At 37.2% G+C, this 26585-nt stretch overlaps 1 protein-coding gene across 1 annotated transcript in view; it reads right to left on the bottom strand.

Moving 5' to 3' along the window:
• The window catches only part of LOC131051108 (membrane-bound transcription factor site-2 protease homolog), a 66444-nt gene extending 47338 nt beyond the window's left edge, over positions 1-19106 (bottom strand). The window contains exon 1 of the mRNA XM_057985479.2: positions 18945-19106. Within this exon, the coding sequence (XP_057841462.1) occupies positions 18945-19030 (86 nt within the window). The 5' untranslated portion in view covers positions 19031-19106. The remainder of the gene's footprint in view (positions 1-18944) is intronic.
• Positions 19107-26585: the final 7479 nt, after the last annotated feature.

Raw genomic sequence — 26585 nt, 5'->3', positions numbered from 1 at the left:
AGTTCGTAAGGAGATATTTTGATAAAACATGGCATTCTTGACAAGTCAAAAAGTGATAAAACATCAAGGATTCATCTATCCAATCCAAAGACCACATCATGACATCAAGAAGCATGGACATCCAAGGTAAACGACGTCCAAGTTCCAGACAATCCAGTTCAAGGCATTCAAGGTTCAAGACCTCAAAGATCAAAGTTCAAGTATAAATGTAGAAGGAAGAATGCAACATCTTGAATTTCCTTCGAAAATCCAAGATCAAAAGTCAAAAAGTTCAAGTGTGAAAGATTTCAAGAATGACAGAATCGTCAACAAAAGAGTCCAATCCATTTCAAGAAGGTGAAATCCCAAGCAAGTACGTGAAAGGAAGAAAATGATCAAGGAGAGATAATTTCAAAAGAGTTAATCAAAATTAGAAACTTGATCACAAAGTGATGCAGTTTGGGAATATACCCTATATATATATACAATCAGTTAAAATGCAACAACAATTTTGTGATGAGTTACGAAGTCCACGTGGAGTCCAGTATGTTGACGTGGCGCCTACTCGCCTTCGCTGGCCAATCACGTGTTTCCAAGTCAACATGTCCAAATTCAATGAACTTGACCTATCCAAGAAAGCTTCTAGAAGGCACATTTCTCGATGCAACAACCTTATATTTTATTATTGGAAGGACAAGTGTCCCTAAATATAATTTTCTCATTGGTCGACTTGGCCCCACTTTTCTGTGCCCCAGAAGCTATTGTTAGTAAAACCCTGATTAGGGCTCCATCTTGTAATCTCGGCCCTTGATTTCAAATCAATCTTAGTTGTTTATTTGTGAGAAGAGCTCTATAAAAGGCCCTGCATTCTCATTTGTAATTTATAGTTAGCTCATTAGAAATAGAGAGCTCTCGCTCTTAGAGTAGAAGTGAGTAGGAGAAGGAGAAGACATTGTTGTAAGACTTGAAGGAATAAAGCTTGATTTCATTGAAGTTATGATGGATTCTTGCTCATTTCATCTTGTTGCATGGTGTTCTTCCAATTTCTCAAAATTGTTAGATAAAGTGCTTTGATTTCAATGGAGAATGTAATGGTGTTTGATGAATTTCCATAGTACATACCTTTTGCATCTTGTTGATTATAAGTTGTAGTGTAAAGTTAATCTGAGCCACTAAATTTGTGCTAAGTTCAATTATGGATGGTCATTTGGATTGCGTCGTTTTGGGTATTCAAATGCACTTTCTCGATGTGAAAATCTTTCAGCATCCTTGGAAGATTGCAACAGTTCTTGTAGAATTGTAGTTGATCTTGGCAAACCAGAACTTGGTTTATTTGGAATTCGTCCATTGGAGCACTATCCCTTGATATCATTGTCCTTGAGAGTAGAATAGATTCTCTAACCCTTTCTCCTTTTTACTTTTAGTATATTTCCAGTTTGTTTGAAGAAAGAGGCATCACAAAATTGCAATATCTGATGATCAAGTTCCAGCCACAGAAAAGAAGTGAAAGAATGATCCAAATGTAAGTCACTTTGTGTTACCAGCATATTACATCAAGCCAAATGAGCTCATATCCAGCATAAAGCTGCAAGTTCGCAGTAGGAAGCTTGGAGTCGCCTCTATGATCTTCACAATTTTAGCATATTAAAGGTCTTTGCTCAAGACAGGATAAAGTGTCCTTTGGCACTTTAATCTGTGTGGGTGTGGTCGTAAAACACCCATCAACACCTTGTAGCTTTAAAATCCAAAGAACTGCAAGTGCAACAATATTCAAACTTCAATGTGTGTTCTTTTCAATTGACTTTCAATCTGTAGAAACCACAGATTAGATGCTCAGCAACTTGAAAGTCTGATTTCAACAAGCTCCTTGTATTTGACAATCAACAAACAGACTTGGCTCAAATGGCTTATGACAATTTGACAAAAACTTCTAAATGGCCCTTCCATTGACAAAACAATTCATTAAACAGCTCATAGTTGAGAAACTCAAACTCAACAATAACTCCACAGGCCCAAAGATTTTAAAAACTCGGAACTCTGCAAAAACTCAAAATAAAACTCAGAAAATTTATCGAACATTTTAAAATACATAAATGTTTTAAATATTTTTCAAAAGCACATATTTAATTTAAGAATATTTAGTCTTTAAATTTGTATATTCCTCCTGCAACTTATCTTTGTGAAATCTACACTCTAACTTTCATAATCTAGATTCTAGACCATCAACCAGCATGCACCAATCTACTCTTTGCATGGTCAATTCCATCATTGTTTGCTTCGTTTTCCTTTGGTTCTCTAAGTTTTGTATTGGGATGTTCAATCTAAAATTAATTTCTTCTCTTTTGCACTTGGTACACCACTCCTTCAATCTTGAAAATTAGTTTTTACAATTTGCCAATGACAAATTGTCTATATTTCATTTATTTCTTCTGCTACACCTTCCTTAAATCCTACAATATTAATATTACATTCTGGAAAAACCACTACTTGGTACCTTGCATAGAGGGATACTTGTAGTCATGCGCCACCACAATGCCCTCCGTCCCTTTTTCATGTCACGAAAAAGCTCAAAAACCCCTAAAAAAGAAGTTTGTGATTCCTACTAAATGCTTCTATATTTCGATTGGAGGAGTTTTTGACAATTCTAGGGATAAAAATCGTGCATTTTTGCGATTTTTAAAGAAAAATCGCTGCACTTTTTTGGAAAAACTCAGTGCCGAGTTATATGTCAAGTAACTCGCCATCATATTTGCTACACAAATACTCACGAGTTCTGCAAGTACTTGCAGAGTTTTTCAACACTGAAACAACTCTCAAGTGACCATAACTCTTACCTCACCACAATATTTAATATTTTCTTTCTTTCGTCTATCTCATGATCAGATTGACCAATGAGACCACCAAAGTAAATTATAAAAACTTCATATACTTCTCTGTCACTTACCTACTTCAAGCATGAAAATTGTACACCAGTCTAGTATCTTGATACTAGAGCATTGTTCCACATAGTTTTGGAACAGGGGGGCAAGTTTTGGGAAGGAGCGAGCCATGGACCAATGTTTATGAATGACAAGGGAAGAGTGGCCATACATACACAAACATGCAGACATACAGACAGACAGACATGCATGCACACACACACACACACACACATATACATAAAAGCATATATACAAATCTTAATATTATTAATATGTATTTATTAATTTAACTAATTAATAATAAATATATTATATTATTATAAATATAAGTCTTACCCCAATTTGTATGTTTTCTCCAACACTCAATCCTCGCTATTGCTGACCAAATCTTCATTCTTCAGAGAACTACAGTAAGTCAGGGAATCTGACCAATCTAAACAATGAGAGCTGCACGGTCAAAGACAAATATATAATCATTCAATAATCTTTTACTTATTTTCTTCACAATTTTTAGAAACTCCTTAGAGCAGTCAGCAAAAGCTCGCAAAAAATAGAGAAAACTTGATAACGTCCAGCACTCCCCCACCCTCACTGCATCCTCCACTCTCTACTGAGCCTGAGGTGTTCATGATGTATGAATTAAGAAATATTTGATCATCAACTTCCTAAAGTTAAGATAAGTGAGTGCGCACCCAAGTAAACAAAGACAGTAACAACTGTTTTAATATTCCATTTTGCCTCCAATACCTATAAATATTCCTTCTTCCAAGGTCAAACATTTGTACATGCCATCATGCCGCATGTTTATTTAAAGCTTTGACACAAATCAAAACTGTTATCTAAACGATCAATTTTGGGAACCTGGATGAATATAGCATGCAGAAACAAAGCAAACTATAAACCTAGGTTTTTTCAATGTATTAGTTCAATTTGACAAACAATCTGAAATGTACTTTAATGTTGCAACATTAAATGCCCTCAAATTAATCAAATCAAACTAAACTAATACAGAAGCCGGGGCAAGAACTAGCAAATGAAAAGTAAAGGTTATAAATTGCACCCCTACAAGTGGCTGGAACCTAGATCTAATTGTAGGAATCAACTGAAGCAGACTAGGAGATGGGTTCTAGAAACTTTAAGCTATCTACCCTCAACAAGGATGCTAGTGTCCAAGATGGGTGCTATTACCTAACATTGCTCTGATGGAGCACTCCCAACCAAAAATTTTGCAAATGCTCCTATAGGGCACCTATGTGGTTCTTCTTTCTTCTAGTCTTATGGCTCTAGAATCTATAGGGTTTGATGGCCTTATGTATTGATCCTTGTTCCACCTATATTTGGCCGTTAGATGTTTTGATCTTTTAATATCAATATTTGAAGCTAAAAAGGAAAGGAAAATTGGGATTGGCTATTTAGGAGATTACCTTAGTCAAACCTTGAGGTGAAATATTCCAACCTCAATTGTAACCTTTGAATATTTTTGGTTAGTGTGACCCTATATAATAGTGGTGGTAGTGTGTTCAATGTTTTGCACCTAAAAAGGAATCCTAGCTAGAGCGGTGTGTGCAAGTGACAGAAGACAAAGGGAAATGGATGTCAATGGAAAGATTGCATGAAGAACACGAAATCTAAAGAGGGATCAATTATAAATAGAAATCTCAAGGTACAGGGAATTTCAAATGCCAAGGGAAAGGAATGAAAATCAAAGATAGAGAAATGACAAGGGAAAAGGGAGAGAAGATTACTATGTGTTGGTGCATGTTTTATGACACACCGAACACAGAATAAAAATGCCCAAAAGAAACTCTATCCTCTCTTGAATAAAATCACCGCATATGCTAGGATTGCAAAGAAGATCATATGATGATTTCAATGTTTACACTGCGAACTAGCGACTTTAATGTTAGATTTAGATCGTTTGGTGATGTTTGTTGGTAAGCCAAGGGTGTCAAAACTTTCAGGTATAAAAATTCCTTATTTTTGGGGGGGCTTTTTTTGATTTTGAATTTCAAAAAAAAGGTAAAAAGGAAAAGGATTCGGGGATTCTATACTATTCCTAGGAATTTAAGAGATGGTAGTGATTGGCTGAAACTAAACCATGCTTTGGTTTGCCAACTTAAACAACTAAACAAAGTGGGTGCAATCTTCAAGGGTTGTGCTTAAAATTTTCATACCATGCATAGTACCATTAGAATGAACGATACTTATCCGAAGGTAGAAGTTAAACATCCACAAAATACGCTCAGGCTAACTTTGCACAATGAACAAAAATCATTTGTTCATCAAAAGTATGAACAAAGATTTCACCAATCAAGACTATCAAATCTTGCATTCATTTAATAACTTTAGTTTAGGCAAAGCAACGATCAAGATCGATGTAAGATTAATGGCCAAGATTAAAACCCTAAAATTTAATTTAGGCAAGCTACAATAGTTATCCAAAGTGGACCAATGAGAAATAAACAACCATCAAATCCAGCTTTCTTCTAGAAGTGAGTGTCCCCTATCCTTTTCTTTGGCAAGAAATTCAATGAACTTGGTCACTATAGGGCCGAGCTCTTCCATTGGGACAATTGGCAAAATATCCACCTCATCTTCACATGTGGCAAAAGTGGTTATCCAATTTGTTTCCAATTTTCGAAAACCATCCTCAATTGACAGAAATGAGGATGCATTGTTAAAATGCTGCTTCTAGATTGGATTTGTAAAAGTGAAGAAATTGCTCTAAACTTTGGCTTTCTATGTCCATGTCCATGTCCTTGTCTTGGACTACTTGGATTGTTTCTTCTTTTCTTCTTCTTTCCTTGAAGTCTCTGAGGTCCAAATGGCCAAGGTTAGTATCCCCAACTCTCTTCCATTTCGTCACAATCTTGGACTCCAACTTTGAACTTCATGTGTGTCTTTCTAGAAATCCCTCCTTGAGTCGACATCTACCACCTGAAAATCATGAAAATTTTCTAAGTTAAAAACAATAAGGGGATTCCCATCCTGGGGTGTAAAGTTTGAAGCAATTTTCAAAGGATAATTCTTATTTAACTTATGAAAATTTTGGAAATTGAAGCATTTTCCCCTAAAAAACATAAAAAAGAAAGATGATTTGAAGTGAAAGCTGCTTTGCAAGTTTGGAAAATTGGAGATCCTGACTGAAGGTTATCCTAAAGTCCGAGGGAAATTGGAAGAATTTGCCTTCAATCCTTCGTGAACCTGAGAATTTTGATGGAATTCCTTAAATTGCATAAGGAATCACTTTAACTTTGACCTCAAGTGTGGAACTTGACTTTGAAATCCCCTCGGAAGATGTCTTGGAAATTTGCAATTTCGAACTTTTTCAACGCTTAGCAAAATTTTATAGAGTTTTGAACCTTTTCAACAATTGGGCATTATGCTTGGGCGAACTTGATGTTGGGTCAAAGAATTTTTTTTATTCCCAAGGCAGAATTAACATTTGGACAAGGAATTTTGACTATCCTCAGGCAAACCTGGCACTTGATTTCAACTTTTCTTTCAATCCACCAACACTTAGCCGAATTTTCCTTCATCTTTCTTGAACAGATTTGCTTCTTGCTTGAGGAATTTCCTTGACACTTAGCCAAACTTTCAAATTTTCCTCTAAGTAACACTTACGCAAATTTCTTCTTGGTTTTAACTTTCTTGCTTTTATTCACCTTATCACTTTTCTTTCAATACTTGGGTGAATTTCATGTTGATTTCAACCTTTTTTGATGTAATTTTTAACGTGTTTTAATCCACCTATACTTAGCCAAATTTCCCCTTCTCTTATCCCCCTCCTTGGGCAGACTTCACACCTAGTTAGGAATTGATTCCATACATGGTAGGGCAGACTTTGCTAGTGGTTGAGGAGCTTTTTATGTTGTTGAGGAACATTTAATTGGCATAGGACAGACTTGGGTGCTGATCAAGGAAGTTCTTCATGTGTCAAGGCGGACTTGGGCTTTGATCAAGGAATTTCCATGATTCCTAGGCACGAGTTGGGCTTTGATCAAGGAACTTTCTTGATTCCTAGGTAGAAGTTGGACTTTGATCAAGGAACTTTCTTGATTCCTAGGTAGGAGTTCATGTCTTTCCAAGGATAATTTCTTCTTGATAGGGTGGACTTCGCCATTGAACAAGGATATTTCCTCATTCTTGTTTGAACACTTGGTAAATTTTCTTGCTCACCACCATGGATTTCTAGCATGTTCATTCAGGAACTTCTGGATCAATGCCTTTCTTCAAATAAACTTCTTGTCTGGAGAATTTTCTTGCTTTTTGATCTTGGAGATATAAACTTTTCATAAGAAAATAAGAACATCATTGCCATGAGCTGAGTGACCTAATCCAAGGTCAACTTTCCAAAAAAGCATAAAAAAGCAAGTGAAAAAGTTGTTTCCCTGATTGGTCCCAAAGTGCCAAAAATGAAAAAGCAATAAGCAAAAAAGCGGATTTCCACAAAATAGGAAGTTGTCAAAATTTGCCCTAGGAAATTGCAATTCTACTCCTTCAACCTGTCTAAGCACATTCGTAGCATCAAAGCACTCTTTCGACCTTCTTTCTCCTCACTAATTTTGGTGACTCCTCCAAATTTTGAAAAACTTGACTCATTTGCAAAGGATGGAGACTGCAGACATAACCCAAAGATGCCAAAACCCTAACCTAAAAAGCGAAAACAAGTGGGTCCCCATTTGTAATGGGGTGATGTGTGAAAACGTCACAACACTATGGAGAACGGAAATTTGAAGAAATCAGCAATGGAGAAGTGTTGGGGTATGCTGAGGATAATCTTCTACAACAATCTTCATTATTAGAGCCTTGATAATCCTGCAACAAGAAAACTCAAAAAAAAATAGATAGAAAGATAGTAGAATGTCAAGTTGATGTTTTATTTGGGTCCTAATCAAGATATCTGTTAGAAAAAATGTAAGGGCATCTCAGAAATTAGGGTTTTGTCAACATGTAAAATTTCAAACTTTGATTGCCAATTTAGACACTAGCATTTGGACTACATAGGTGTCCAACACACTAGTATTTTTTGCTTTGGTGTCCTTTTCGGAATTTGGATCTGAAACTTTCAAGATAGGTTTTAGGGGTTTGATGAAGCCTAGGGTTACCTTCAAATCAATCCAATGACAGGTAAAGGCCAAAAAACAAGCAATTGAGTCCTAGAATACACCTAAAAGAATGGACACTAAAGTAAATGTGGAAACATAAGGTGGAGATTGCAAAGTAGGCAATTTTATACCTTACAATTTTTTAAACCTTAAATTAATAGCGTGCACAAACAAAGCAAATTATCAACCTAGATTTTTATTTCACTGTATTAGTTATTTAGCAAACAATCTGAAATGTATCGCAACAATAAAAACAAATGCACTCAAATTGATCAACTTAAACAAAATTAAAATGGGAGCTGCAATAGTAACTAGCAAATGAAAAGTAAAGATTAAGAAATTCCTAGAAGTGACTGGAACTTAGATCTGACTGTATAATGAATTGAGATAGACTAGGAGATGAATTTTGGAAACTTTCAACTCTCTGCCCTCAACAAGGGCACCAGTATCCAAAAAGATGGGCACTCCTGCCTGACCAATGTGCTAATGGCGTGCTCCCAACTGATAGTTTTGCAAATGCTCCTATAGGTTACACATGTTTTGGGGGCATTCATATCTTCTAATCCTTTTCCTCTCAAGTTTATAGGATTTGCTCACCTTGAAGTCCTGATCTTTGTTCGACTTATATATTGCCCAAAATGTCCCCAATCTTCTGATATCACTATCTCTAGTAAGCCCAAAGTGTTCATGATGAATGAATTAAGAAATATTTGATCACCAACTTCCTAAATTTAAGATAAGCAAGTTGCATGTGAGTAAACAAAAACAATAGCAATTGTTTTAATAGACTATTTTGCTTCCAATACCCTATAGATATTCTTTATTTCTTCCAAGATCAACAATTTGTACATGCCATCCTGTCATTTATTTGCTCAAGGCTTGACACAAATCAAATTTATTGTCATGACACGGAGAAATTCTGGCCAGAATAGGCAAGGACTCAATGGCCTTGAGACAATCGAGGGACATCCAGGCATCCCCTGGCTATCCCAAGGATGTCAAGGAATTCCCTGTGTCCCCTACTTTTGCAGGGATTTCTCCACCTACAGGTGCTGATAGAGGGTGGCAGGGGGGCGTTTTGTCCCCATCCTCAAGTCCCAGATTGGAAACAACCCTTTTTTAGGGGGCGGGAGGGAGGAGGAGGGCGTGGTGGGGAGAGAAGGTCCCTGTGGAGCACTGTTATCATCTTCTGAAATTGCATGCTCAACTTGCTTGGGCTTGAATTGTGCCATGACTCCAAATCTAGATTTACAATCTTGTAAAAAATTATGATAAACAAACGCCTTATTGTGTCCTTTTTATTTTCTACAAAATTATAACATTCCTGTTTTTCAAGACACATAATCTAACTTTAGGACATGACACTTGGTGTAAGTTTTTATATTCAGCCTATTTGCTTTTGCATCCTCAACATCTGTATAGGTCATTTTCATTAACTTCTTAACAGCCATAAAGTTAATTCAACTATTAACTTTAAACAGGACACCATGATTTTATCTCACTTTTTCACAACTAGAACACATATCAATAACTGTTAAAATAATGACATATTACCATCATTTGAATTGTTTCACGTTCATGTGCATGAACCAATTCAGTTTGATCCCCATCTCTTTGCTTTGTGTTTGCACCATAGTTCATAAACTTGGACTCGGTAAGCCTAAATTTTGACTTGGACTTGTGACATGGCAAAAGCTCCACATATCAAAAAATTTATAAATTTGTAAAATAAACTTAAATAATGCATAAAAAAGAATAAAGAATGAATTTAGAGAACACAAATCTTTTTTGATTTATTTGGAATTAGGATTGACTTGCCAAACCAAAAGTATAAATGGAATTCAATTATTCAAAGATTTAATTGAGAAACTAAAAAAATTCTGAAATTTTCATAGAAACAGGAAAATTGTTGTTTTTGTTATTCCAAGCTAAATAAAGGGGGGAAACGTTGGTTTTCCATCCAGTGCAGCCCAAAACAAATTTTTTTTTTGTGTTTTATAACCAGAGCGGGGATGTTGTTGCCATAACATACCTGATTTCAGGGACATCTGGGTCACTGAGTCTTCTAATCTTCCTTACTATTTTCCATCATCCCTGTTTTCCCCAAATTTGTGTAGGTTTTTACAAGGCCTCTGTGTATTTCCCAATTTCTCTATGTTTTTCTCAATGTTTCTTGTTCCTATCTCTTCATCTGATCATTTTTGTTCCTTTCAATAACCCTTATCGAGTTCAAGGTTATTTTTTTGGTTTGCCCAGGTCTTGTATACAGAAGCTTCACAGACGTAAGAATTCTCTCAATTCAGCTTTAAACAATTTTAGCCTACATTTTGATATTGGGTGACTTTCTCTGATTATCCCAGTTTTTCCCTAAATAGAACTGATTTTCCAATACATAGGTCCCATGATATCTAGGTTTATTCTAGGCTTACCCTCTTTTTAAAGTAAATCTGTATTCCAACTTTCCTTACATTTTGTTTCATAGCTTATTGTGCCTGAGCCTTTCCTTAGACCCCCTTTTCCTAAGTCTTTAACATTTCTCTGCAATAAAACCCTCAGACCATCCTCCACACTTAACCAGTTTAATGTTTTATTGGGATTGGATTCTTCATGTTCCTGATAACAGGAATACGTCCTACATGGATGAAAAGACAATCTTGAGTTGACCCACATCCTAACAAAGTCTCTTAATGTAGCTCTCAGTAAAACTAGCAATCTATGCAACTCATGTTCCTAGTTTGTCTATAACTAAACCAACGTATTTACTAACCCTCATTTTATACTTTACGTGCTTGACAACTATTGCTTTCTCATTCTTGATAAAAGAACTAATTGATTAAGTAAAGGATGGTTCCTTGACTTCACTTAACAGACCCCTCCTTTGGGAACTAGGAAACTTAAGTCCCAATCCGTAGGCCTACAGGTGCAGAGACAATTGAGAGATAATCTAGGGCTTGCATGTGCAAAAAGAATTCTCAGACGCAATCCAGAGCATTGCTATGGTGCCTTTTCAGTTTGGGGCAAGTGTAATAGGGTTGAGGCTGCTGTTCTAGTGGAAGACTAGAAAGTTGAGTTTTGTATGTGAGAGATCCAATAGGAAGGATTACTCCTGGGTTATCATTGCTTTGAGATTACATGGTTACATGTCCAATCAGTGCTTCGATTCAATCCTCAGAGATGCAAGGGAGCTCACTTCAAGTTTTGTGGAGATGACGGTTATGTAATGTCCCCTTTTGGGATTTCCTTAATTTAATCCTGAGACGACAATTCCAACTTAAGGTGAGAACTGTAATACAAAATTTACCCAAACTGAAGACATTTTATTATGATATTTAACTTAAAATTTTAGGAATAGTTCAAAGGATAGGACTTATCTTGATAACTTTCACTGATTTGTATATTTCAGATAGATGCCTTAATGTTAAAAATCATTATTGCTCCTCAGAGCCTAAAGATTAAAATAATAGACTCTTCACGATGATAGTTCTCACTCTCTACTTGATCGTCAAAGGCTATAAATGACTAAATTGCTCCAATATACTCTTTCACCCTTAAAGCGTCCATGAAATAACATTGGAGGCGATATATAGAATTAGCCACTGCATATGCACCGATGTCCCTTCCGTGTTGGCAGTTCAATTTTGTATTACCTTCCACGTACTTGGCAAGTCACCCAATACGATATATTATGGAGTGTTGTATTGAATTGTCTGATTGTAATATTGCTCCCCATAATATAACACACAATCATCGTAAGGTGTTGGCTATTTGTACGAAGCAATTAAGAGATCCAGCGCTTCTGAGAATTCACAGATGGTTCCAATATCGGATGGTAAGGATTATGTTGGAATGAATCAGTAATTGACTAGGAATGTGAGCTTCCTTCTATCGTGTAATGCAAATATTACAAATCCCTTTGCAGATGTGAACTTTCAATGCGATGTCTCCTAACTCCCTGTTGATGTGTTTTTCATGCACATGCGAACACAAAATAAAATACCAAGGTATCTTATCCTCTCTTGAACAAAATTTCCTCGAATGCTAAAGATTTCGCCTAAAGATCATTCGAGAAGACTCCAAGGTTCTTATATGTAGGGTCTCTACGTGTGGATAAGCTCAATTTGGTTTGATGTGATTATGCTGGAATCACAAGGGAACTTACATTCGACTGCCTGAGCGTTTAATCTGTTGGAACTTGAATCCTATCTACTAGCTGGAAGATAAAGAAATATCAAAAGGTACAAGGTTTGGAGAATCTAATCTAAGACCTAGAATGCAAGGAGATGGATGAACGACTAGATGGAGTCCTACTGGGCTGGTTCTCACCATCAGGTTGAACAATCTGACATCAACTCAGTGCGATCTTCTAAGGGATGCTTCGAATATGTTCAAATCATTACACCATCTGACACTGATCACCATTCAAGTTAATACATGAACAATAGATGCGTAACGACTCGGGATTAAGCTCATTCAATGCCAGTTGACCACGCAGGGCGCAGTTATAGTCAGCAAGAGGCTAGTGGTTTGGACTAGGCGGATTCCACGCGAGTGCATTCAGTAACTTCCTTCATTCAATCTAATTATTTAAAATGAAGATTCAACAAGAGACCGTGCATATTGCAAAGAAACAACACACTTCACCATAACTTCAATGAAAATGGAGTTCATTTACAATCAATGCAACAATTCCTTGCCTTCTCTTCCTAATCTACTCTAATTGCTATTCTATTTTTACTGACTATTCACTATTGACTAATCTTTAACTATTCGCTATTCTCTATTAGCTAACTATTAACCTTTACAAATGAAGAGCCGAAGCTTTTTATAGAGAGCTCTTTACAATTCAATGGCTCTGATTGATTTACAATCAATGGCTAGGATTACAAGATGAAAACCCTAATTAGTTTGTTACAACAAACTCCTTTAGCCAATGAGAAAATTACATTTCACGAGTGTGAACCAATAGGAAATCGGGGTACGTGCCTCGAAGTTTGTGCCATCACTGGTGAGTCAGGTACATTGAATCTGGATATGTTGATGTGGACCTATCTAATTGGAGGAACAGTGACTGGGATGCCACCTTGTCTCACACTTGCCTAGTCAATGAACGTTGTATTTCTCGATATTCAATGTGATGAAAAGCTAACTTTGATTAACTCTTCTGAAACCATTTGCTTCTTCAACGTACCCTTGCACTGCCTTGGTTGACCCTCCTCTGTCCTTGATGTACTTGATGGGTGGCGCACCCTCCTTGGCACTCTTGCGTTTGATGAAACCCCTTCACGGTCAAGTCACTCCTCCTCTGGTAGCTCATATCGCTTTGAAGTTTTATAAGATCTTTCTTCTGATATCGTGTGGTTTCTCCATGTGGTATCAACTATGCCATAGGGATAAGGTTTATGAGGCAAATTCGGACCAAGAAGGGAGATATAAGGAAATTCGCTCTGGACCCTTTGGAAAGGTTAGGAGCGAATTTGAGGAATTAGTCTTAAATACCTTCCAAACACTCAATCTTCACCCTCATTCACATTATTCTCACCTCAAGACATGCTAACAAATCACTTTAAGGAGGTGCCTAGCTCAAAACGTTGGATCAAAAGTGCATCTTAACCATTTCGCTTAGGTACCTTTGGAAGGATAGGACCTATCTAGGAATTTCACTCTGGACCCTTTGGAAGGGTCAGGAGCGAAATTTTGCATTTTTGCATATATTCCTCACTTTTCCTCGTTTCACTTGGTTGCAACTCATTTCCAAAGGCATAGATAGATCATTTTTCATTCAATCAAGGCGTGGAATCAAGGATTTTAACCCATGTTAGAAGCAGGAGAGGTTTTTAGAGAAATTCGCTCTGGACCCCTTGGAAGGGTAAGGAGCGAAATTCATGTTTTAGGTTCAATTTCCTCATCCCATCTCATTCCAACTTGTTCACAAGGCAAAAATGGGTCATTCCTCACTCAGTCAAGGCATAGGAGTAAGCTTTGAGGTCTAGACTGGGAGCAAAAGAGGATTCTAAGGAAATTCGCTCTTGTCCTTTTGGAAGGGTCAGGAGCGAATTTGGCAATTGTGCTCAAATTCTTCATCACTTCCATGACTAAATGCCCCAAGTCTTAAAGGCAAGGCCACCGTTGGATTTTCACTTAGACTCATGGCAAGGTACAAAGATCCCTCTATTCCCAATCAAGTCTTAACAAGCTCCTAGGCCTAACCAAGAGGAAACTTTCAATAGAAACCCTGACCTGGACCACCTATTGACCAATTTGAACCTAAGCAGACCATCCTACCCTAATGAGCCCTCTGGCGACCCTTCAATGCAAAGACTAATAGCCAAGAACCTAAAAGACTAACCCTAGAAAGCAAAAAGTAGGGGTCCCCATTTGCAATGGGGCAATGTGTGAATACGTCACAACACTCCCCCTTGCTCAATATCGGGAATACAAAACTCCAAGTATTTTACTTCTAATATACTTCCGTTTGTACCCATTGCAACTTCACTATGAATGGTGGGCGTCGTTAATGTCTGGCCATCAAGTATATTAATTATTATGTATGGTGTCTTCTTCCTCATAAAGATCGCTGCATTTTCCTAGTCTATTCTGCTACTTCCAGTGCCGCAAATGAACTCCCTTGAGTGAACCAAATATGGATAAGTCCCCTTTTGTTGCCGGAAAATATACATCCAATATATACTTTGGCATGTTGAAAGGATATAACCCTTCATACATTAAGAGACACGTCTTTTCCTTGAACTCATCCATTCATCATTTCCTTAACTAATGATTATATATGCTTAATTTTAGTTATCTTCCTTGTTTGATCATCGTAGGTTATTACCCAAGTCGCATTCTCCAATACTAACCAATATTGTCAATTTAAATGATTGCTTGTTATAGTGTCTAGTCATTGTCTTGCTTTTAATATTTCCATATCGACGTCAGTCTCACGTTATTTAGTTACTGCCCATCTTTTAGAATATATAGATAATATTATTATTAAGGAGACATTCCTTAGCGGTGCTAATCTTCCCATAGCAAATAAAGGTTATTAGTTTGGTTGTTTTTCTTCAGTGTATATAATGGATGATGATTCTAATGATCACTTGAGCTGGCCTTCGGTATTCTTCTTTCGTACCTCTTGGTGACTTGACTGCTTCCTTTGATCTGAGTCATCCCTTTAAGACTAATGTAATTTGTTCTTTCCTTAAATCGATAGTCTTGCTGACATAAATTCTAGTCTTATTGATTTGTTATCCCCTTGTGTAACTACGGTATTTGACAACATTGAAGGTTGGCAGCACTTATGATGTTAACACATAATACACATAATACTTGCGATAAACTCCATATGTAGTCTTGTAATACCTTATCCATGTAGTATATCACTTATAAAGATAATACAAGGAGCTTTCTTAATATTAAGAATACTGGACGGGGGCTTGTTTGGGGACATCACAGGTTACATTGCTTTAAAAGAACAATGTGGCAAATCATCTTGTCAATTGCAGGTTCATTCATTTGAGCCATTCACCCTTTCAATGAGAACATTCTCTAGTTAGTTATGCTTCACTTGTGATTTTTTGTTTCCCTTTTTGTTGCAGAGTGTGTTATGCATGAAGCACAGACACATGGAGCAACAAGAAGTTTACTATCAGTGAGCTCTGTGCAATCTAAGTTACATGTTGGAAAAGCTCTGTGAACTGTGGGAGCAGTTCTGGGCAGTAAAGATTTAAGTCTGTAACCAGACAAAGGATGCCCTTAAAAAAAATTGTCAGACACCTCTGGTACAGGGTGAAGGACCTGAATTTCTGTGACAGTCTTACACATCGGTTCATCAGGGGCTCACCAAAAAAGTTTGAGGCTCAATAAGTGCAGAATTCTTTTGCTTTGTAAGACAAAAAATGGGGAATTAGAAGCTGGGCTGGGTTCATGATACAAAAAAGGGTCAGATTTGGACTGCATTGAGAAGAGAGACGTCAAATCCTTTCATGCAGTTCCTGAAGGTTTTGAAGCAATACAAAGTGGTTGATCACCTCTGCCACTAAACGTTTAGAGTCTGGCAATCCAAAAATGCTGCTGCAGTCTGAAAAGGGGTAGGCTGAATTAACCCTAGGCAATAAAGTGGGGCTTGTAATTATGAAAAAATCGATATGGAGCTGCACAAGCAGGACAGAAGCTGTCTGCAGAGGGAGGGTGGCATGATCCAGCTGGGAAGTGAATCTGTAATGTGATCCTCTAGGCAAATCTTGAAGGATTAATCATAGTGTGGCAGTGATCCATAAGGATCAGGATAAATAAAATCTTGAAGTCAGCTGGATTTCGAAAAAGACAGAGACTGAAACAAAATGACAGAGACAGATAACCGATGGAAAAGTAAGGACAATTCCACATTTTTGGGGTTGTTCCTGCATCTGCAGGGTAGAATCTGGGGGGCCAAACCCACAGCTGCAGAATTGCCCAGGATGTTGAAAAATCAGAAACAAAATAAAATGGTAACCTTTCCAATTCCAGCTTGCAGAGAACTCTTCTAGGGCAAAGAAGAATGCTCCATCACCTCCGGCAACTATAAATATAGGTGGAGACTATGTGATTTGGCATGAGGGGAAAAATTTAGTTTTTTATTGAGGAGAATTAGAAGAATTGGTTTTTTACAGTTTGTAAAGGCTTGACAGATTAGTAGAGGAAGAACGACTGTTATACTCACTTGTTGAACTTGCATTTTCAATTAGTTCCACCAAAGGTAGATGAGCAATTGCTGCAACCAAGCTGGCTTTTACCCTCACAAGGATTCCAGGGTAAAAAATCTGAATTATTTGTGTTGAATAATTTATTTCCTAGGATTTTTGTTTCTGATTTCAACAACATTCATGTCTATTTAATACTGTCATTTATTGAAGCAAGTAAAGCCATAGATTTAATTTTTGTTCTTAAATTTTAATATTTTGAGAGTTTACGGATCAGGTAGAGGTGGGTCATGGAAGGATGCTGCTACATTCTGGAAAGGTAAAGGCAGAGATTGCCCAAGACGAAAAAATGGCCCCTGCGATCACAAAAGAACCAAAGGAACAGCATGATATTGACAGGAAGCTGGCTGCAGAGGGAGTATGGAATGGACTAGCTGGTCAGTAAATCTGTAATGTGGTCTCCTAGGCACATGCTGAAAACCCTGAATATGTAATTGGGTCTTTGTTTGGTTTAGTTTTTTGTTCCTTGTTGAGTGATTGTCCTGTTCCAGTTTGGCTGGGTGTCTCCCCTATTATGAGCCATTTTATAAACATAAGCTCTTTGTGGCAAAGTGATTGTAGTTGATTTTGTAGCTGCTTATGGTTTAGTTTTTATGACAGTATAAGCTATAGCTCTGGTTGTAATTTTGCTATCCGGATCCCTAATGGAATCTTTCTTCAGGTGGGCCTCTCACTAATTAACCAAAAAAACTGTTGCTTACCATTAAGCACATTTTTGCTATCACATGCTGCTTACATCTATTCCAATCATATAATGATATTATAATACTGAAAATTTACATCAGTAACCTCATAATATGATATTGAAATATGTTCTAAGAAATATTAAATGTTTATAACTTTATAGTGACAGTATACAATGGACCTCAAATCCCATGCTGCTGTGGAAACCGGTTAATATTTCAAATTTCAATAATCAATTCCTAGCTTTATGTTAGAATCTCAAATAGTATTTTCCTTTTTTCTCAATTCAAAATGTTGTCTTCGTCTTAGTTCCACATAAGGAACAAAACCTGAAGTTTATCTTTTCTCTAATCAAGCGGATGGGCCTTAATATGTGCGGGTGTGATGTGTAAAACCTCTGTTTTCCTTTTCTGGGGTACAATACACTGATCCTCACAGTTCCACATAACAGTGACAAATATGATGTTCATCTTCTCTCTAATCAACTAAAAACATTTGCAATATACATAACACCATAATAGCAGTCATGTAAGTTTCTTGACAAGGCCCAAAATGTCTTTCATTTACAAAAGAAAATTTCATTTCAGTGGTCATTAAGTGGCAGCTAGTTTGACCCATAAACAGACATCTTTCTTTATTTTGACAAAGCCAAGAAAATTCAGCTACTTCTCATTCGGATATAGTTATTAGATTCCATTTTTCCAACAGTTTTCTCATTCAACCTAATTTGGATAGTCTTCTATCTGATGGGTTGGAGCTTGGAAATGGGTTAGGCATCCAATTCTCTGTTAGTGAAGTGAAAGAACATTGTCTAACTCAACCAAATGTTTCATAATATTCTATCCAGTTGGTCAAGAGAACATTCCACGCGTGAGCGTAGATGAAGTATTTTACAGATAGCTTATTGTAAATATCTCTTGCTCAGTCAATGAGTAACAGACTCACCCATTACCTTATTAACTCGTGGGTAACTCTTGAACTATCTTACGCACGAGAGACTGTACCTTCAAGATTGAGTCACCGTTTGGCTTACAAGTGCAAACTGGACGTCTGATACATCACTACACAGTGGCCTATAACGACTACAAATAGTTGATGATCTTGCTGTTATTCACTGGAAAAGGTTGTTTTCACACTTCCTACAGCAACGATGATCCTGTTCTGTGATTCGAAAGTAGGCTCAAAGTTTTTAATTGTCGACGGAACCCTTCCCAGAAAAGGTTGTTTCAAATTTTGCTGAAAAATTGATATTGTTCTCCAAAAACGGTTATAGCAAAAGTGTGATATCCTTGAACATTCAAATTGAACTAAAAAACGCAGAGATGAGAGATCACAAATGTTGAACCGACCGGCTAGATAACATTTAACTACCGTTAATTCTGATTACTCAAAGCTCTATGTGGACTTTTTTTTAGCACGGAAGCAAAACCCTCTATACATAAAGTTAAGTATGCAAACCCTACTGATACTTTTTCACATTTTGGTAGTTATAGACATAGTAACCGATCAATTACCAGCAGGAGACAGTGTGGGCCAAGGATCTCTCGCGAAGAGGCAGAATACCCTGAGAGTTGCCATCTCTTCTACGCCTCCGAGGCATCTCCAGCTTGTGTTATTACCCAGGAAAACCGCTCCAGATGGATTTGAAGGTAAAACGATAAATTAAAAAGTTTGGAGATGACTTATGTTTTCTGTATTTATATGTTCATACAAAAATATCCAACGTCTATCCAGCACGTTGGATGCACATTTGGCCGTAGTAAATTAATTTAAATTTAAACTTATGTTATATGTTTAATTTCGATTAATAACTACCTAGCATATTTATATTTTAAAAAATCTAAGTAAAGATATACTAAGAGATATCAAATAATGAAAAATATTTAATATTGATAAATAATAATAAAGAGTTTGTTAATAATCAGTTTGAAGTGAAATGTTTAAATAGATTGTTCAGAGTCTTTGAAAGAAAAATCAAAAATTTATTGACAATAGAATTGAAAAATTAGTGGTACTACATTTCAATAATTCTAATAATATATATAATTTGAAGTCAACATCCGGTGGAGGAGCACCTAATGGATTTTATGCCTACATGAGGCAATTTTGTAAATTTTGCTTTAGCATTGTGTTTTGATAATGTAATAAAGTATTTTAGACCATTTTGGACTTATCTGTATTAAGTTTGAGTCTTAGGAGGTCATTTGTGGGTTATATGGAAAATATTGTAAAAAGTTGACATGTTGTCATGTTGTCAAATGTTGTCATGCAATTTTGCATTTTTTGTTGTGTGTGGAAGGTGAAGGGTCAAGTCATTTAAAAGTCAATTGTAATTGATCATTGTTGGTTGGAAAAGGCATAAATATGGCCTCCAACACGAATTCCAGGAGTTGTTGAAGGTTTTTGAAGGTTGGATAAGGATGGAATAAGGAAGGAATTTATTTTTGTAGCATCCTTACATTACTTTTTTTTTAAGTTTTCAGAAATTGCAGTCTAAAACATGTTATTTTATGGCCCTTTAATGGTCTCATATTGAGGACTATAATATATGGATGGAAATATATTTGTTTCTAGTTTCCAAAAAAAATTGTCTCATTAAATTTTATGGAGTTTTGTGTAAGATATGGCGATTTTGGTGAAGGTTGTCCAGTTTGACAGTTTTTGATGAAGATAACAGTCTGCAAAATTTGTGGTATGGAAATTGTTGGTACAATAAAATCTCTCAAACCAATTGGAAACATTTAACAAATGATTCTAGTTTAATCTAAAGGTGTTTTGGTTGAATTTCATTAAGTCTTTCAAAATTTATAAGCAATTTGGTGCAGGTTGCTTGGAACCCTACCCAGGGTTAGCAGTTTGGGGAAAAGTATCATAACTTCTTTTTTTAACTGTTAGATTTGGCTATAACTTAGAGGAAATATTTTTATTTAGGATTTATTAAATCTCACAGAAGCGATTGCCTTGATTTTTTCTCTAGTGAAAGTTATAGGATTGTTCTCAAGTGGTAGATTATGTCATAGTACGTTGATATGGTTAAAGGGTTACAAAAATCAATCTATTGTGTTGATGTGAATCCTCCCTCTTGAATTTTTACTGATCAAGATTTATACATCAAGTTAATTATTAGAAAAATCCTCTGCTTGATGTACACTTCCTTTTTATGTTGCAAGACTACGTGCAATAGGATGTTTCAATGAATATAACATTTTTTTGTTATGACAAATGGACAGTATTGTCAAACTCAACATTACTTGCAACATCTATGCTACCTGGGGTCACCCTATGGTTCTCATCATAAGCAAACTCTAATCATCAATTATTGGGTTTGCATCTCTTAGGTTTGTGAAAAGTTGATGAAATCTTTGTTGTTGGTTGTTTTCTCCATCTTGTCTGAATATTTTATCTAATGTAACCACGATTTCTAATTCATCTTACAATAACTGTGTTTGTTGGTGGCTATCATATGGTGATCTATCATTGAGTAGAGGTAATTGGCTCAAATCTCCAACTGAAATCATAGATATACCTTAAAGATGATTGACAAAAAAAAAATTGTATTAAGTATCATATAAACAGCAGTTACAAAATTTGAAAGTCTTGGCTAGACACCTTGCAGCCAACTAAAGAGTTAAACCATAAATTGCAGGAGCTATATCAGGCGGGATCACTAATCATGATATAAGTTCTTATACATTGGATCTGAATTACAAAATTAAACAAAATGATAGACATATCAAAATGCATCATGGGGTATACAGCTAACTAAACACAAAGGAGGAGTCAAGATCATTGTTGTCACCCACGGGGGGGAGCCATGCAGTCCAACCTAACTCTCCCTCGCACTAAACCAACACATTTCCTTTGGCAAATTGATCTCTGAAGGGGTGGGAGGGTAGTCCTTCTAGCTCCAGCTCAATGAAGTCTTCTCTTTGTTGTTGTGCCTCCATCTCTTGCATGAATCTCATCAGCCCCTGTTCAAAATGAGTTTTGTTGCTTCCCATGCGATCCCAAGTGAAGCCATGTGAGAGCTCTCTAATGAAAACTAGGGTAGTTCTATTCTTTAGCCACCTATCAAATTTGTCTTCCTCCAGTCTTAGTACCATTGTGACCTACATAGCAACAAGGTAGCGGATGAGTCTCCTAAGAGACTCAGTGAGGTTCCTACTCTTTCCATTAAACACATCATCATTCCTAAATTTCCAAATGATCCACAAAATTTCCAAGGAGAGAGAAGACCAGAAAAGATTAGCATGTTTCTTGCCACCTCTAACATAACCAAATGTCATCTCTTCAACAGTAAAACAGTTGTTATTAAGTGAGATACCAAACAAATTCCAGAGTTCTTTGGCAAAATGACAATAAAAAAAAATGTGGTATACAGACTCAGGGATACGGCAAAGTTTGCACAGTAGGGGGTCACCATTGTTATCCTTAAGCGACAGTTTGTGAAGCAGGAATCTCCAAGCAAAAAAATTCTTTTTTGGTTCAGTCGGGTTAGACCAGAACCTCGAGAGGCTAGTATGTCATTGTTTTGAATCCCGGGATAGGTTTCAGGTGTTGTTAAGGTGGTCAAGAATATCCACAGAGTCAGAAAGGGCCGAGTAAATCATTTTGGCCTTGGTTAGCAAGAGGGGAGAGCCATCTATCCAGCAGAGGGAGGTTAGAGGGGAGGGGGAGGAGGGGTTAGGAGAGGGAAGAATGGGAGCAAGTGCAGACTTAAGGATGTTGTAGATTTTGGCCTGGGAGAGGGGAAGGTTGAATTTAGAGCTGAGATTTCCCTAGGAGATCAACATGCCATCTTCCAGAATGTGTTCAAATGTGATCAATCCTTGGTTGTGCCATTTGAGGGTAGAGCATCCTTGAAGACAGGCTAGTTGTTTCCCATTGTGCAGAGCATTCCACCATATAGACCTTCCCAGATTGAGAGAGCCCTTCTTATCTAGGAAGTCTTTATCACTAATGTATTGTCTAACATGGTTCCAAGCCTTCCATATAGACTTGAAGACTTTTGACCTCGCAGGGGAGACCTCAAAGTTCCCAGCAATCAGGTCTCCAATGGGTAGGTTCTTCCACTTTTTTGTTGTTTTTGGGGTGGAGCGTTGAATATTGTTTCTAACAAGCACTTTTCAGGGTTTGTTTCCATCAAGGGCTTTACAAATCCATTTGGCAGCCAGTGCAATTCCGTGAAGTTTGAGGTCTTTGAGGCCCATACCTCCCTGCATCTTAGATCTGATACACCAATCCCATTTAACAACATGTTGCTTCCTTTTGTCATTCCCATCTAACCAGAGGAAATTCCTGATTTGTTTTTGTATGTAGTTGAACTGGTAATTGTTGAATAACCAGGCTAAGGAGCAGTATATGTTATATGAAGATAATAGTTTCTGACAGACCTGAAAATGACCTACTAGGGATAGGAAGTTTTGGTTCCATTTTGTGAGCTTCTTGTCAACCTTATTTCTGAACCATTCCCACATTTTTTTAAAGTTCGGGGAGACAGAGAAGGGGATTCCCAGGTATCTGATTATGGTATCTGGGCCTCCCCACTTTAGATCAAACTTAGACAGCCAGATAGGAGGGGAGTTAGTCCATCCTAGTAAGGTAGATTTATGAAGGGCAATTCTACTGCCCGAGGCTTTGCAGAAGATCTCAATATTGTGAAGAAGATGTGTTAAGTTTTCCTCCTCCATGGAGAATAGAACAACTGTGTCATCTGCAAACTAGATATTAATGATTTCTTCTTTGTTAGGGAGTGAAATTCCTTTGACCCTAGGGGAAAGGTTGAAGTCCTTTAGAATATAGTGCATAGCATCTACAGTTAGGACAAAAAGGGTCGGGGCAAGAGGACACCCCTGTCTAATTGATCTAGAGAGAGTGATATTGTCAAATTTTAATCCGTTTACTTCCACAACTGCATTGGCATCACTAAGTAGTGTCTGAACAATCTTGCAGAAGGACTCCGGGAAGCCTAGACTAGCAAGCATCTGAATTATGAATCCCCATTCTATCCTGTCGTATGCCTTCTCAAAGTCTATTAATAGCATAGCCCCATTTTGACCAGAGACCTTTGCCCATTCAAGTGACTCCCAACAGGTCACCAAGTTCTCAAGGATAAACCTGCCTTTAACAAAGCCTGTTTGGGTAGGGCTAATTATTTTTGGCAGTATTCTGATTAACCTGTTTGCTACTACTTTGGCCAGTATTTTATAGGATACATTTAGTAGCGTGATAGGCCTCCAGTTCTTAATCAAGGTCTTGTCTCCCTCCTTAGGGATGAGCTTGATAAGCCCTTGTTTGATCTCTTTGCCTAGGGTTCCTTTGGAAATAGCCTCCAGATATAGGTCATGAAGGTCTCCTACAATCCATTCAATGTTTTTCTTATAAAACTCCACTGGGAATCCATCTGGTCCAGGGGATCTATCATTTCCCATAGAGGAGATAGCCATAGCAATTTCCTCTCTTGAGATAGGGTGCCCTACAAACTCAAAAGTCCTCATCATTAAGTTTGGGTGGGGTCAATTGCTTTATGAGCTCTCTAGCATGTTTATGGTCACCATTTACTTCATCTGAGGTAAAAAGGTCCTGATAATAGTGGGAGAAGCAGTTTAGGATCCCTTGGGAGTCTGTGATATGAGTGTTGTTGTCCCATATAGCATTGATAATCTCTTTAGCCTCCTTAACTTTGAGCATATGGAAGAAGAATTTGGAACCCTTGTCCCCCGAGTCCAACCAATTTAGTTTGGACCTGGTTTTTAGCCCTTTAATTTTTTGGTTCTGAAACTTCCTGAGGTGATCTTTGATTGTCATCAGAGTGCAAGTGAGGTTTTCATCATTAGGAGAGTTTTGAAGATTCATTTTCGCAGTACATAGATCCTCCTGGAGTAATCTTTCTATCCTCCTGGCATCCTTGGCCATCTTTTTACCCATTGTTTGACAAAGGATGGTCCAAGTTTTAATATTTGCATTCCATTCATCTGTACTAGAGAGCTAGTTCATATTCTTTTTGTTAAACAATTTGATAAAGGTCAGGGCAGAGCGAAGGTCCTCATCTTCTAGGAGTCTAGTATTGAGGATGAATGAGGGAGATCTAGAGGAGGAGAGGGAGGCAGCTGGGGAGAGGTCAATTCCCATTATTATCAGGTGGTGATCTGATAGGATAAATGGGGAGACCTGATAATATTGACAAAATATATTTTGAAATTATGGAGTAATATTATATAAATGTCCTAGATATAAACTATATTAAATATAATATGAAATAGTTATCTTCATTAGTCATAACAAAAGGTCTACCTACAAAACTTATGTGTACATTTTTTGGGAATGGTTGTCGAAGTCAAGAATCTATATTTTCTAACATGTTTTGACCAATGAAGCTTATTTTATCAATCAAAATGTATTTGATACATGCTATATCTTCTTGAAAAATTGTAAGTCTTGTTCCTTCTAGCTGAGAAAAATCTTGTATTGGGATTCTCAAATTTGAATGGACTATAGAGGCCCCTATATTGAATGTTGCAAATCATGTTGGTGCAAGTAGTAGAAGAGGAGAATGGCATGGCATTGCTACATTTTCAAGAGCTTGACTAATGGCACCAATTATATATGACTTTCTTGTTCCTGTTGTTCCTTGTACTATCATGAATAAAGGCTCTCCCTTTTGACATGTATGGTAGTGTGCCATAATTATATCAATTGTCTTTTTTGTTTACTGCTTAGGTTTGTGTAGTTGGTGTGTTGCGGTATATCATCATGTATAAGACATTCATGATCTCTCCTAATGCTTATGAAATTGATTGCTTGAACTGTGTACTCTTCACCTTGATATTCATGAAACCAATTTGTATGTAGATATCAATGTCTCTTTTGCCCAACATATCTATTTCAAAAATATTGTTGCAAGGTGTGTGCCCTTGGTCTCCTTGTGTTGTGTATCGTAGCGCTCAAATTTGTGACATGGCTTAACCGTCTCCTGTGGATTTATAAGTCTAGTGGTTGTATCGGGCATTAACAGATCGATATTTTGATGCAACGACAATTGCACTTGTAACAAGTGGTAGCAGAGCTTGGTCATAGGTTCAAACCCCTCACTTGTGTTGGGGGGGATTGTTGCAAGGTGTGCGCACTTGGTCTCCTTGTGTTGCGCAGTGTAGCACTTGGGTTTGTGACATGACTTCACCGCCTCCTATGGATTCTATAAGTCTAGTGGTTGTTGTTAGAGTAATCGGGTCTTTACTTGATTAATTAAACAATATTTGTTTAATTATTTAAGTTCTCTTTATCTCTTTTACACTTAAGCTAACATTAGGTGCATAATAATTAATTCTTTTATTAATTATTATGTGCAAGCCTAGGGTTTTCCCTTTTAGGTTTTCTTGACCTATTAGAGGTCAAATTCTTTTATTTGATATTATTCCATTATCATATTAGACATTTTGGTTAATATTGAGCTCTCATCTTTTTTAGCATTCTTCTGTGTATTTGGTTTTTCATTGTTGCTTCCTTGCTTCTCCTTGTAATAGGTTTATTCAGCTTGCAAAGATCATTTGGGCTCCTATGGTGTTGTATTTCTCAACTCTCACATGGTATCAGAGCTTCAGATATGCAACTACCTATTCTTGTTTTGAGTATTTTGCATTGGAAGCAAATCTGGGGTTTTCTTCAGAAGTTTTTTTATGCACCTAGGGATAGGCCTTTCATTCTGAGCACTTTGGGCCTAAACAGACCTCACCATCATGCTCAGAAGGCCCAAAAACCCCTATGGTCATATAAAAATTAACCAATTTCGTCACCTGAGCCTCTAGGGTTATATTTTTTCTCTATACCAGGTTGTATGGCCCTAGCACGTAATTCGAGAAAAAAATTTAAAAAATTTGACCTTTTTACGGCATGCAGGCCGAACTTCATTTTTTTGGACAAAAATTTGGCAAAAAGTTTTTTAAAAAAAGTGGACGGTTTGTTTTAAAAGGGGGGGCATTTATTACAATGTACCCATAGGTACCTGCGGGTCCCTTTGTCCCCTGGCTCGTGCACCTGCTGTCGGAGCTATCTATTGCTAACCCCTGCTTCCTGACCCACCTGCTTCCCATCCCCTAGTCATCATTGCTCTGCCTTCACCCACCGCCTACGACTACCACTGTCCGCCCTGGTCACCT

This window comes from Cryptomeria japonica, chromosome 3 (genome assembly GCF_030272615.1).
Source record: "Cryptomeria japonica chromosome 3, Sugi_1.0, whole genome shotgun sequence".
NCBI classification, from domain to species: domain Eukaryota; kingdom Viridiplantae; phylum Streptophyta; class Pinopsida; order Cupressales; family Cupressaceae; genus Cryptomeria; species Cryptomeria japonica.
This window is presented reverse-complemented; position numbering and strand designations above follow the sequence as displayed.